We start from the raw sequence: 13,702 nt of genomic DNA, 5'->3' as shown, positions 1-13,702 counted from the left end.
ATGATCCTTATCTTACAGGTATTCTGCACCCCACCCCTCTGAAACAGGGAGTTCACCCGCTCCTGAGGCAGCCTCCTTCCCTGTCAGGACAGCTAAAGCCTTTTTCAATATTAAACTCCAAGTACCAACCCCAACACACCACACCCCAAATTACCTGCAATTGTTGTTCCTGGAGTGCTGAGTGCCTGTGGGATGTGAGGATAACCAGGGGGAGGCATCACTGAAGGAGCGAGATTTTGCCTGGAGTCTATGTACAAATTTCCTAATCAGATCGAGAAGAAGACAGAAGGAAAACATAGTACCATAAGTAAAGCAAATCAAACATAAAAATCTTAATAGAATTGTTACCTAAAACTAAATTAAGCTGGTAAAGTGAGGAAGAAAAGGGAAGGAAAAATCACTCCTTTTAGATGCTAAAACTGCCAAAGGTGGTGCTGGATTTTCAAACACGGTGCCAGGCTGGTTGTGAGTACAATGGTACTAATTCTGTCACTGCCTCTAACTCTCTGGAAGCTCGTAGGTAAGTTATATCTGTTGTTGTTATATCCCTCATTATAGTTCAAGAGCATTTTCATATCCCATTACTTCATCTGAGTCTCCCCCTAGACTCACAATGAAGGCAAGACAGGGATTATCCCCACTTTATGGATGAGGCAACAGAGGGTGAGAAGGCTGAGGAGACTTGCCCAAAGACACATCAGTTTGACAGGGCCTACGGCTAGAATTCAGTTCTCCTAACTCATGGGCTCTTTCCAGTAATGGTTGTCTCTATTGCCCTGATTTTCTCATCCTTAAAGCAGACAGAAGTGTGCCCTAGCTGATTAACAAAGTGACTGGAGGCACAAAGTGACAGGAAAGAGTTGCATAAAGTAAAAGAGCTATATCAAAGGTGATTAAAAACATATTATTTAGAAGATGTGTAGATGGGAAACACAGATCTCATTTAAATAGCATTTCAGAAGGTTCTTAAGTTAATATGCTTTCACTGACAGCAGCCATCAAGTATAATAGCTCCAGAATGTCAATTACACTGCATCCTACCACAAAATAGAAAGGGAGGGGAGGAAAAATCATGCAACCTCCCACAATAACTCCTGGGGAAGAACCACTATAACACTGGTTTATATTATATGAAACATCCAGAATTCTGGAAAGGCTATTTCCCTAAGGTATTCTCGTGTTTCACACAAACTATACTTGCATTCTAGGAACACTGTAATCAAACTAGAAAACAGCAATCATTTTCCCAGAGGAAACTAGAAAGGGAAGAAAAAAATCTTCATTTTATATTCATGGTAGGGCACAATATATTTGGCTGCTCACAAGTTTCCACCTGCCACTGGAAAGTCAGACTGTCCAAGTTTGAGATAGTCTCAGAGATAATCTAATCCAGCCCTACTTCTGTTCATGCAGGTGAGGAAATGAGACGAGAGAAAATGAGAAAGAACCAGGAACAGAACCCAAGAGTTCTGACTTCCAGCCACTGCCTCCCAAGATAACATGCCTTTTTATAGTAAAGTTTAAAGTCAGAACCGATCTCTCTGACCAATTTACCATACTGAAGATTTAGGAAGAAAAGAAGAGAAAAGTTATACTAAAAAAAGTTATACTAAGTTACAGCTCTAGTATATTTTTGCAGGAGAAAAAATGTGATCAGCCTTCACATTCGTGGCTGATGCACCTTTTAAAGGCTGCATCCGGCTAGAGGGGCTGCCCCTCCTCTGACTAATATGGTCGTTCACTTATCAACGACTTCCCAGCCTCCATCCTGCAAAATCTTAGCTCTCTTTCTACTTAACAACTCAAGTCATAAGACAAAACCTAATATTTATTGGAGATTAATCTGTTTTTATATATTTTTTTTCATTTCTCTTTTTTTGGCTTAGTAATTCTTACCTTAAAGGAGGAGACAGGTGAGAATTAGAGAATTATGGAAATAAACAACATTATGGGAGTAAATAGACACCCACATTAAACAAATGGCCTTAACTTTTTGAAACGTCACATTCATAAGATTTTATTTTCATATAGAGATTCTCGTTACTCCTCATTTTTTTCCCATGTTCTCATTACAGACTGAACAATGAGAGTCTACTTGGACTTTTAAGCAAGAAATTAACTTATAATGCAGTTTCCAAAGATGTTTGAGATCCTATAACATTGAGAATGTAGTTATGAGAATTTATAAATCTATACTGTGCTGTACACCTAAAATTAATATAATATAGCAAATCAACTATACTTCAAAAAAAATCTAATCACACAACATATTTCTTGAAAGTAGACCGTTGTTGAATGACCATTCATTCATTCAAGAAGTATTTGTGCTAGGCACAGCTCTATGCACTAGAAATATATAAATAAAGAAACAAACTCCCTGTCTTTTTGGAGCTGGTTCTCAGGGGATTGGGAGGGGTGAAGATGGGAGGGAGGAAAATAAAGTAAATTATATAGTATGTTATACATGCTACAGAGAAAAATAAAGAAAGGAGAGGGGAAAAGGAGTGCTGAGTAGGTGCCATTTAAGTAGGATGGTCAGGAAAGGCATCACTGTAGTAGGTGCTTTTTTAGGGAAAAACTTGAGTCATGTGTCTATCTGGGGAAGCTTACTCAAGACAATGGACAAAGTATGGTACACCTGGTCTAGGACTTCAAGCAAGCTAGAAAAGTGATATATCCTGAAAGGGACAAATTATAGGCTTAGAATCTATCAGAGGACCAAAGATAAGCTGTCCACGTAGAAGAACAGATTACAAAGATGGAATGGAAGAAGACAAATAAGTAAAAATACATGCCAAATCATAAAGATCTTGATACTTAGACATGAAGATAGGGAGAATTCTGGGAAAATGGTGGAACAGAAATCTAGATAAAATTGCATGGGTAAAATCTAACATAACTAGTTTGCAACTCTGGACTCTCTAAAGAAGGTTCACAACTTGCAGAAGAAGGCTTGGTTGGCAAATTGCAGTTAATTTTGGTGAATTTCACCTCTTAGCACAGATATAGCTACCTATCCCCTCACTCCTACCCCCATGGCAAGCAGCTGGAACAGCTTATACAAACCCTACAAGAGCCAGTGTGGGCAAAAAGGGTACTGTCCACCAAATACTGGGGATCTGTGCTCTGATTGTTGCTTCTGATTACAGAGGTGCAGACAAAAAGGAGGGTGGCCATTATTGCTGCATCTCCCCCCAACACTGCAAGCGCCTCTCCTCTGGCTGAACTGATTTCCAGGAGATTTAAAGGGCTGCTGCCCCCTTTCCCCTCTTTCTTCCTTTTTCCCCCCTTGGGAGCCAGGCATTAAAGACTAGGATACTGAAAAACAACTGCATATCCAGGGAAAGTTAGAAAGTGACCACCCATGCCAAAAAAAAAGCACAGGCTCAGAGAAAACCTGAAAAGATCTTAAGTTTAAACCTTAAGTTGATCCTCAGCACAAGGACAGACTGTAACAATCAAAAAAACAAAAACAGTAACAAAATCCTGCAGACCCTTGAGAAGAGGAACTGATTTCCACAGGTATCACATTAATAGATTCAAGTGTATAGTTTTCAACAACAACAAAATCACAAGGCATAAAAATAAACAGGAATGTATGGCCCATTCAAAGCAAAAACAAATCCACAGAAACTGTCCTTGAAAAAAAGTACTAATGGCAGATCTACTACACAAAGATTTTAAAACTTTACAGATGTTCAAAGACTAAAGGAAGATGTGGAGAAAATTAAGAAAGCAATGCATGAACACAATGAAATATCAACAAAGAGACAGAAAACATAAAAAGAAACCAAAAAGAAATTCTGGAACTAAAAAGTACAATAACTGAAATTAAAAATTCACTTCAGGGACTCAAAGAAGAGCAGGCAGAATAAAGAATCAGCAAATGTGAAGATAGGATAGGACAATGGAAATTATCAAGGCTGATTAACAGAAAGAAAAGACTGAAGAAAAGCAAACAGAGCCTAAGGGACCTATGAGACACTATCAAGCAGACCAATTATGCATTGTGGGAGTCCTAGGAGAAGAGAGAGAAGAGGGGGCTGAAAGAATATCTGAACAAATAAGAGCTGAAAAATTCCCAAATTTGATGAAAGACAGGATTATAAACATCCAAGAAGCTCAGCAAACTCCAGGTAAGATGAAGTCAAAGGGACCCACACCAAGACACATTATAATCACATTTTCAAAAGCCAAAGATATAGAGAGAATCCTGAAAGCAGCAAGAGATAAGTCACTTGTTACATATAAGGGATCCTCACTAAGATTATAAGCAGATTTCTCATCAGAAATTTTACAGCCCAGAGGTAGTGGGCCAATCTATTCAAAGTGCTAAAAGAAAAGTGTCAACAAAGAATCCTATACCTGGTAAAAGTGTCCTTTCAAGAGTGAGAGAGAAATTAAGACATTCCCAGAAAAATAAAAGCTAAGAGAGTTTGTTACTGTTAGACCTGCCCCAGAAGATAACTCTCAAGAGAGTCCTGCAGGAAGAAATGAAAGGACACTACACAGTAACACAAAGCCGTATGAAAAAAGTAAAGATCTCAATGAAGTTAAATACATGGGCAATTATAGAGACAGAATTATCATAACAATGATTTTAAACTCCACTTTTTGTTCTATACATGATTTAAGAGGTTAAAATGTTTTCTAAAAACTATTAGTATAAAAGCTCATATTATTGTAACTTTGGCTTGTAACTTCACATATTGTTTTCTACATGATTTAAGAGATTAATGCATTTGAAATAATTATTAGTATATGTTTTGGGCCACACTATGTAGAAAAATGTAATTTTGAGACATCAACAACCAAAAGAGGTGGAGGTAGAGCTGAAAAGGAGCAGAGTTTTTGTATATTACAGAAATTACATTGGTATAAATTCAAATTAGAGTGTTGTAACTTTAGGATGTTGAGTGCAATCCCCAAGGTAACCACAAAGAGCTACAGAATATACACAAGAAGAAATGAGAAAGGAATTTAAACATTTCACTACAAAAAATCAACTAAACACAAAAGAAGACAGTAATGCAGGAAATAAGGGACAAAAAAGCTACAAGGCATAGCAAAGAAATAGCAAAACACAGAAGTCACTCCTTACCAGTAATTCGTTTAAATATAAATGGATTAAGCCCTCCAATCAAAAGACAGAATTGGCAGAACTGGGTAAGAACACATGATCCAACCATATGCTGACTATAGAAGACTCACTTGAGATCCAAAGACACAAACAGATTGAAAGTGAAAAGATGAAAAAAGATATTCCATGCACATAGTAACCAAAGGAGAACAGGGATTGTTGTACTAATATCAGACAAAATAGACTTTAAATCAAAAAATGTTACAAGAGACGTCTTGTGAAGTCTTACTTCTTGTAAAGAAGGACATTACATATCAACAAAAGGTGCAATACAGCAAGAAGACAGAACAATTACAAACATTTATGCACCTAATAACATACTGCAAAACATATGAAGTAAAAACTGACAGAACTAAAAGTACAAATAAACAGCTCTACAATTACAGTGGGAGACTTAAATACCCATTGTCTCAATAATGGATAGAATAACCAGACAGAAGATAAGCAAATAGAGGATTTAACACAATAAATCAACCAGATCTAACAGGCATATATAGAACATTCTACCCAACAACAACAGCATACACATTCTTCTCAAGTGCACATGGGACATTTTCCAGAACAGACCATATGTTAGGCTACAAATCAAGTCTCAATAGATTTTAAATGATAGGTACCATACAAAGTATCTTCTCTGACCACAGCAAGATGAAGTTAGAAATCAAAAACAGAAGTAAAAATGGAAAATTATCAGATTTGTGGAAATTAAACAACACACACTTAACCAATGGATTAAAGAAGAAATTACAAGGGGAATTAGAACATACTTAGAGATGGAGGAAAACAAAAATACAACATACCAAAACTTACAGGAAACAGCAAAAGCAGTGTTAAGGGGGAAATGTATAGCTATAAAGACTTACATTAAAAAACAGACCTAAAAAAGAAGAAACCAAACCCAAAGCTAACAGAAAGGAAGAAATAATAAAGATTAGAGAAGAGATAAATGAAATAGAGAACAGAAAAACATTAGAGAAAAATCTTTAACACCAAAAGTTGGTTCTTTAAAAAAAAAAATCAACAAAGTTGACAAACCTTTAACTAAATGGACTTAAGAAAAACAGGACTCAAATTACTAAAATGAGAATTCAAAGTGGTGACATTACTATTGATTCTACAGAAATAAAAAGGATAAGAGAGTTCTTTGAACAACTGTATACCAACAAACTGGACAACTCAAATGAAACAAATTCCTAGAAACACAAAATCAACACAGAATGAATCATGAAGAAAGACAAAAATCTGAATAGACCTATAATGAGTAAGAAGATTGAATACTTAATCAAAAATTTCCTGTACAAAGAAAATCCCTGGATCTGATGGCTTCATGGGTGAATTCTACCAAACATTTAAAGAAGAACTAAAACTACAGACCAATATCCCTTATGAACCTTGATGCAAAAATTCTCAAGACAATAGCAAAATGAATTCAATAACATAATAGAAGGATTATGCACACCATGCATGACCAAGTGAGACTTATTTCTGGAATACAAGAACAGTTCAACATATGAAAACTTACCAGTGTAATATATCACATTAACAGAATGAAGGGGGTAAAAACCCACATTATCATCTCAACTGACACAGAAAAAGTATTTGACAAAAGTCAACACCTTTCATGATAAAAACACTCAACAAATTAGGAATAGAAGGAAACTACTTCAACATAACAAAAGCCATGTATGAAAATCCCAGTGAACATCATATTCAGTGGTGAAAGACTGAAAGCTTTTCCTCTAAGATCAGGAACAAAGCAAAGATGTCCACTTTCACCACTTCTATTCAACACAGTACTGGAAGTTCTAGCCAGAGCAATTAGGCAAGAAAGAAATAAAAGGCATCCAAACTAAAAAGGGCGAAGTAAATTTATCTCTGTTCACAGATATAATCTCATACATAAAAATCCCTAAAGATTACACACAGAAAAACTGTTAGAATAAATGAATTCAGAAAAGTAGTAGGATACAAAGTCAACATGCAAAATTCAGTCACATTTTTATATACAAACAATGAACAATCTCAAAAGGAAATTACAAAAACAATTCCATTTTTCAATGAGATCAAAAAGAATAAACTACTTAGGAATAAATTAATTACAGAGATGAAAAACTTGTACAATGAAAACTAAAAAACACTGCTGAAGAAATTAAAGAAGGCAAATAGAAATGCATCTCATGTTCATGGACTGCAAGACAATATTAAGATGTCAAAGAAATCTACAGATTCAATGTAATCCATATCAAAAACCTCAATGACTTTTTTTGCAGAAATAGAAAATCCCATTCTAAAATTCATATGGAAGCTCATGGGACTGTGAATAGCCAAAACTATCCTGAAAAAGAACAGCAAAGCTGGGAGACTCACACTTCTTGATTTCAAAACTTACTACAAAGCTACTACAGTCAGACAGTGAACTGGCATAAAGACCAATGGAAAAGAATAGAGAACCCAGCAATACACACATATATAGTCAAAATGATTTCTGACAAGGTGTCAACACCATTCAATGGGGAAGACAGTTTTTCAAGAAATGGTAATAGGAAAATTAGATATCCACACACAAAAGAAACTGGACCCTTATATAACACCATATACAAAAATTCACTCAAAATGGGTCAGACTTACATGTAAGACCTAAAACTTTAAAATTCTTAGAAGAAAACAGAGGGCAAGAGCTTCATGACATTGAATTCCATAATAACTTCTTGGATACTATATCAAAGGGCATACACAACAATAGAAGAAAAAAAAAGACACTAACAACACAGTAAAAAAGAAAACAAAAGAATGGGAGAAAATATTTGCAAATCATGTATCTGGTAAGGAGTTAATACCCAGAAATATAGAGAATTCCTAAAACTCAGCAGCAACAAAAACCCAATCAAGAAATGGGCGGGGCTTCCCTGGTGGTGCAGTGGTTGAGAGTCCGCCTGCCGATGCAGGGGACATGGGTTCGTGCCCCGGTCCAGGAAGATCCCACATGCCACGGAGCAGCTGGGCCCGTGAGCCATGGCCGCTGAGCCTGCGCTCCGCAACAGGAAAGGCCGCAACAGGAAAGGCCACAACAGTGAGGGGCCCACGTACCGCAAAAAAAAAAAAAAAATCAAGAAATGGGCGAAGCTATTAAAAAAAAGAAAAGAAAATAACAAATGTTGGTGAGGATACAGAGAAAATGGAACCCTTATGACTGTTAGCATAAATGTAAAATGGTACAGCTGCTATGAAAAACAGTATGATGGTTCCTCAAAAAATGAAATATAGAATTACCATAAGATCTAGCAAGTCCACTTCTGAGTATATACCCAAAATAATTGAAAGCAGGGTCTTGAAAAGATCTGTACACTCATGCTCACAGCAACATTATTCACAATAGCTAAAACATGGCAGCAACCCAAGTGTTCATTAACAGATGAATGGTAAGCAAAATGTGGTATATATTATATATACAATAGCCTTAAAAATAGCCTTACACATACATTCAGTGTTAAAAATGAAGAAAATTCTAACATATGCTACAATATGGATGAACCCTGAAGACATTATGCTAAGTGACAGCCACAAAAAGACAAACGTTGTATGATTCCACTTATACGAAGTACTTAGAATAGTTAAAACTCAAGACACAAAAAGTAGAATGTTAGTAGTTGCCACAGGCTGGTGAAGGGAAGAAACGGGTGGAGATGTCTTGTTGAATAAGTATAGAGTATCTGCTTTACAAAAATGAAAAGAGTTATGGAGATGGATGGTGTTGATAATTGCACAACATTATGACATTATGAATGTATTTAAATACCACTGAACTGCACACTTAAGGATGATTGGGACAGTGAATTTTATATGTATTTTACCACAATAAAAATAAATTTTTTGAAATTTATTTTAAAATGAACCAAAAAAGAAGTGACAAAAGGAGAGAGAGAGGGAGAGAGAGAAGCTAAAGAGTTATTAAAAAAAAAAGTTTAGTGGCTTAGTATCTGGCACATAGAGGGCATTCAGTAAATTCAGTTAATACTAAGTACCTCCTATATATGCCAGGCATTGAATGAGGCTCTTCTATGAATATGATTTATGAAATGAGTAAGTCACCAAAATCACACAAACACTGAGACTTTCAGGTTAGGTAAGCTATTCAAGTGGAAGAAGCAAAGATGGAAGATTTCTTTTGTATCAAAAGACACAAATGAAGATTTCACAAAAAGGACTAGGGATCTTGAGAACTTAGAAAGACCAAGTATGTGAAATAATTTAGGATAATGACTGAAGGAAGCCACTCAGGATAGAAGAGAGCTTTTTAGCATCAACTCTAAAAATAAGACAATGTACAGAAAAGATTTCAACTTGGAGATAAAGGCATCAAGAAATTAAAATGAAGAGAGAAAGAACTTGGATATGAAACACAGAATGTAAATTTGAGAAAACTGTAGGCTCTGCAATCAGAGTAAACGAGATGGCTACAAGGGTAAAATATAACAGAAGAAAGTGAGATGAAAAAATACAAAGCACAAATTTTGAGTTCAGAGTAAAACATAAATGAGACTACCGTTAGGTATACTCTTCATATACACTCTGAACTTTAATTTTTTTTAACATTCTTACAAGATATATAAAGATGTGTTGATTTTCATTGCAAGTCTATACAAATTTAAATTGGTAACACCTCATAACTATGTTCTTATTAAAATTAAAATGTACACATCTTTAAGACATTTAATTCTTGTTTGGTAACTTGAAAGGTTAAAGTTCACAAAGGAAAGTCAATTATAAACAATAAAATAATCATGTAAATCATGACAGAAAAACAAACAGTCTCTTTTATCTCAATTTTTCTAAGATATATCTTAAATAAATTACTTGATTTCATTCATTTCTTAGAAATAAAAAGATATAAATGGATCACTGCTATCATTAACAACATATTAACTTGCCCCAGACAGTTACTGAACTTCATATGAATGAGAAAAAGAGAAAATCAAGAAGATAATTAAATCCATACCTGTTCCAATGTGTTGGGAAGGTTTTGTTGGATGCATGGCACCATGACAGACATTCTGCTGAACATTACTCTGTGAGTGAATAAGGCCAGTTTGTGTAAAGAACTGATTAAGAGAAGAACAGAGATCAGCAAATTGAACCTGATCTAAAGACCAGTTCTTGAGATCTGCCTGTCTCATACTCTCCATCAAACCTATGAGGAAAGCATTAGAAATACAGTTAGCATGGTTCTGCAAACACTGCAAAGAAAACAGCACTTCTTTTTTCCAGCCCTCAAAATTTCCACTGGTAATCTTCTACCCATGCAATGAAGAATGACATTTTAAAAATTATTCAAAATCTGATTCTTTTAAATGTGACTAAATTTCCTTTGGAACTCATCTGTGAACCTCTGCTACATCAACTGGCTGAAAGGCTTAATTACGAATTTTGCAAAGTGTTGTTTTTAAGCATACTACCAACTGCAAAAGAAACACTATATAAGGCGATGCTTATTTCCACTAAGAAGACTTAAAATCTATTCAAAAACACATGCTATATGTATTTGGTTGTAAGTAAGAAGGAACCAATACTCACCTTGGAACTGTGAAAGGTCTACATCTGACCAATTAACACTGCTGGCGATTCGACAGCTTTCTTTTAGCATATCAAGTGTTGCATACCAATCATTTGAAACACCTATAAAAATAATATTGGCAATATTATAAATCTTGGATAGCAAAAGTTTGAGCTGGCCTTACTCCTGATATTGGCCGATCCCAATCCAGTTTTACAAATGGATTCAAACCCATTATATCATGCATTGGGGCAATCTGCTCTGTGAGACAGGCAGGAAAGGTATTATTTCCCTGCATTTTACAAACAAAAGAAATTGAACCTAGAGAGGAGGCATGACTTAGCAAGGCCACTATGATGAATCCAAGACTTGAACCCAGCTGTACTCTGCACCATTCCAAGAGGCCCCATTCACATTGTAGTCTATGTCTGGGGTACCCTCTGGAGTTCTGCAGTGCAGAGACTGACTGGTCTGTGAGCAATGTCAGTTAAGCATCTCACCAGAAACCATCAAGACCTATCTTAAGAGCAACAAACATTTTATTTTCTTTTAAAATTAGGGTATGAATCTATCATTCTAAACGAAATACTTGGCAGGAATATGCAAAGAAAGAAAAAGTGGGAACATTCACTGAATACATAAATGCAAGGTACTAGACTAGGCATTTCATATTTTGTATCCTCGATATGATCCTCATAACAACACTGTATACCAGTGTTGTTCTACAGCCAACAAAATAATAAGACCAAAAGAGTTAATGCACCAAAGGTCATAAAGAGCCATAATGAGGATTCGAATACAGGTCTTTCAGATATAAATCTATACTCTTTCTTCTATACCACACTAAATCACAATAGATTGCAGACAGACTGTGCATTCCACTCTTCTTTCAAACGCTCACAAAAACACTTGTTTTCCAGAAGGACAAAAGAGTTAAAACCAAAACCTGCAAGGGTTGCTGAGTTTGCCTATGTTACCACATAAATTGTAATCAAGACAATATCCAGGTGAATCTACAGACTGAAGGACTTACAACTCTAGGACTATGGCAAGGAAACACAAAAGATGGATAAAAAGAGTACTGGTAGAAAATATATATAAGCCCCAGAGATAACAGATCCAAATTCACAGTCAGCCAAACACACATCAGAAGACAAAAACTTACCAGAATTACAGGATACCTGTTGTGGGGGAGGGGGTGCCTGATGTGTTAACGTCTGATGCTGATGGTTCGGATGGTGCTGTACATGCTGGTGTGGAGACGGGTGCTGGGGGTGAGGGGACTGGAGCTGGCTGTGTTGCTGCGGGTGTGGTGCTGGGTGCTGGGGACGCTGTGGTAAACCATGCGGTCGATGGGACGGATGTGGAGACGGCTGTGTGTGCATCTGGGGGTGGGACAGTGAGACCTGTGCAACCGAATTACTGCCCGTGGTGTTGAGGCCACTGCCATGACTGTTGGTCAGGCTGCTTTGGTTGCTGTGTGGGTGAGAGCTCACTGTACTGCCGGGAGAGTGCTGATAGGAACAAGAAGTGTGGGACTGCTGGGAAGATTCAGAAGGGATGTTCATCAAACCTGAAAACAGACAAAGCAAGATCACTGATGGTCAATTTCAGTTATACCTTATGGCAAACATTTGCAAAATTATTTACAGAGCAAAGGTATATGTTGTCAGGAAGCGATTTTGGTTCAGTTTAACAAGTATTGATAAGACTATCCACCATACCCTGGGCTCTGGGGCTACCAAGAAGAAACATTATTCTCTGCCCTCAAGTAGCTCGTGGTCCAGTGGAAGAGACAGACACTTGAAGAGATTATGTCCAACACTGTAAGTACTAAGGCAAAAGTATACAGAGGGAATACAGGAACTCTGCTTCTTCCCTTCTTCAGGAAGGGGCTCTGAAATACAGAGAAGCCTTCCTTGAAAAGGAAATATCTGAGTTGAATCTTGAAAGATGAGTAAAATGTTAAGGGAAAAGTGGGAGAGATGTTGGGTCACCTTGAGGATGGTTCTCTATAGGTCTGAAGACCTTTGACAGAAGAGGAGGGTAGAAATAAAGCCCAGTTATTTCTGATCTCTTTCTCTGACTACTCCAAAAACTTTAAGTCCAAGATGGCTAGAATCCTTAAGACTAAGCAAAACAAAACAGCCATCTCCACTGCTCTTTTTCATTACTCTTATGGAACATTCTTGAGACAGACAGAGTTTAGGGGTTAAGATACATATTTCTTAACACCAGAAAAGAGGAATTAAAATCTCTGCACTAAAATTTACACACTTGGTAACTCTGGAGAATTACTAACCTCTCCAAGCCACAATTACCTCAATTTAAAATGGGTATGATGATAGTACCTGCTTCGTAGAGTTGTTGTGAGGATTACACGCCATGATACAAGTGCAGGCTGCAGGCTTAGCTCAGTAAATATTAGCCACTATGATGATAATGATGATTAGGCCAGAAGTGCTTAATGTTAAAAATAATGTACGTTTGGCTTGCAGGTAGACACTCACTTTAACAAACCTTATTGCAACATGTGGTTCTATATAACTACACTATTTTCATATCCCAGAAGATAACATATAATGTTTTGCTGACCCAAACACAAAAAAGTTTTACTTGAATGAAATGAAAATAAAGTCCCATACCATACTGTCAGTCAATAAAAGAATCAAAAAATTTAAACCAAAATTAAAGTATTCTCATACTTGTTATTAGGAGTAAAATTATATCAGAGTACATTATAAGATAATCTCAAAACATAATAAATTAAGGGTTTATATGTAGAAGAGTTAATAAAAGTGCTTGCCTTAACCCTGGGAAAAATGTCATTTATAGGGAATCTATAGGGTTACTACAATAAGATGAAAGAAAGCAGTTATTTCATTATGTTTCCAATAAAGTCCTAACATTTTAAGAGGGCACCCAGATATAATCTCTACCAACATTTTTAATCCCAAATTGTTTTTAAAATAAAACAAAACAAAATATCTTTCAGAAGCCCAGTATGTAAA

At 36.3% G+C, this 13,702-nt stretch overlaps 1 protein-coding gene across 14 annotated transcripts in view; it reads right to left on the bottom strand.

The window, feature by feature from the left end:
* FOXJ3 (forkhead box J3) overlaps positions 1-13,702 on the bottom strand; it is a 133,627-nt gene that overhangs the window by 3,117 nt on the left and 116,808 nt on the right. For all 14 annotated transcript variants that reach the window (XM_059046216.2, XM_059046191.2, XM_067010024.1 and 11 more), the window contains 4 exons: positions 11,857-12,264; positions 10,712-10,813; positions 10,137-10,328; positions 155-262 (listed from right to left, as the gene is read on the bottom strand). In XM_059046216.2, coding sequence (XP_058902199.1) covers positions 155-262; positions 10,137-10,328; positions 10,712-10,813; positions 11,857-12,264 — 810 coding nt within the window. The remainder of the gene's footprint in view (positions 1-154; positions 263-10,136; positions 10,329-10,711; positions 10,814-11,856; positions 12,265-13,702) is intronic.

This window comes from Kogia breviceps, chromosome 1, assembly GCF_026419965.1.
Source record: "Kogia breviceps isolate mKogBre1 chromosome 1, mKogBre1 haplotype 1, whole genome shotgun sequence".
Classification (NCBI taxonomy): Eukaryota; Metazoa; Chordata; class Mammalia; order Artiodactyla; family Physeteridae; genus Kogia; species Kogia breviceps.
The sequence above is the reverse complement of the archived record's forward strand: the minus strand, read 5'-3'. Positions and strand labels throughout refer to the sequence as shown.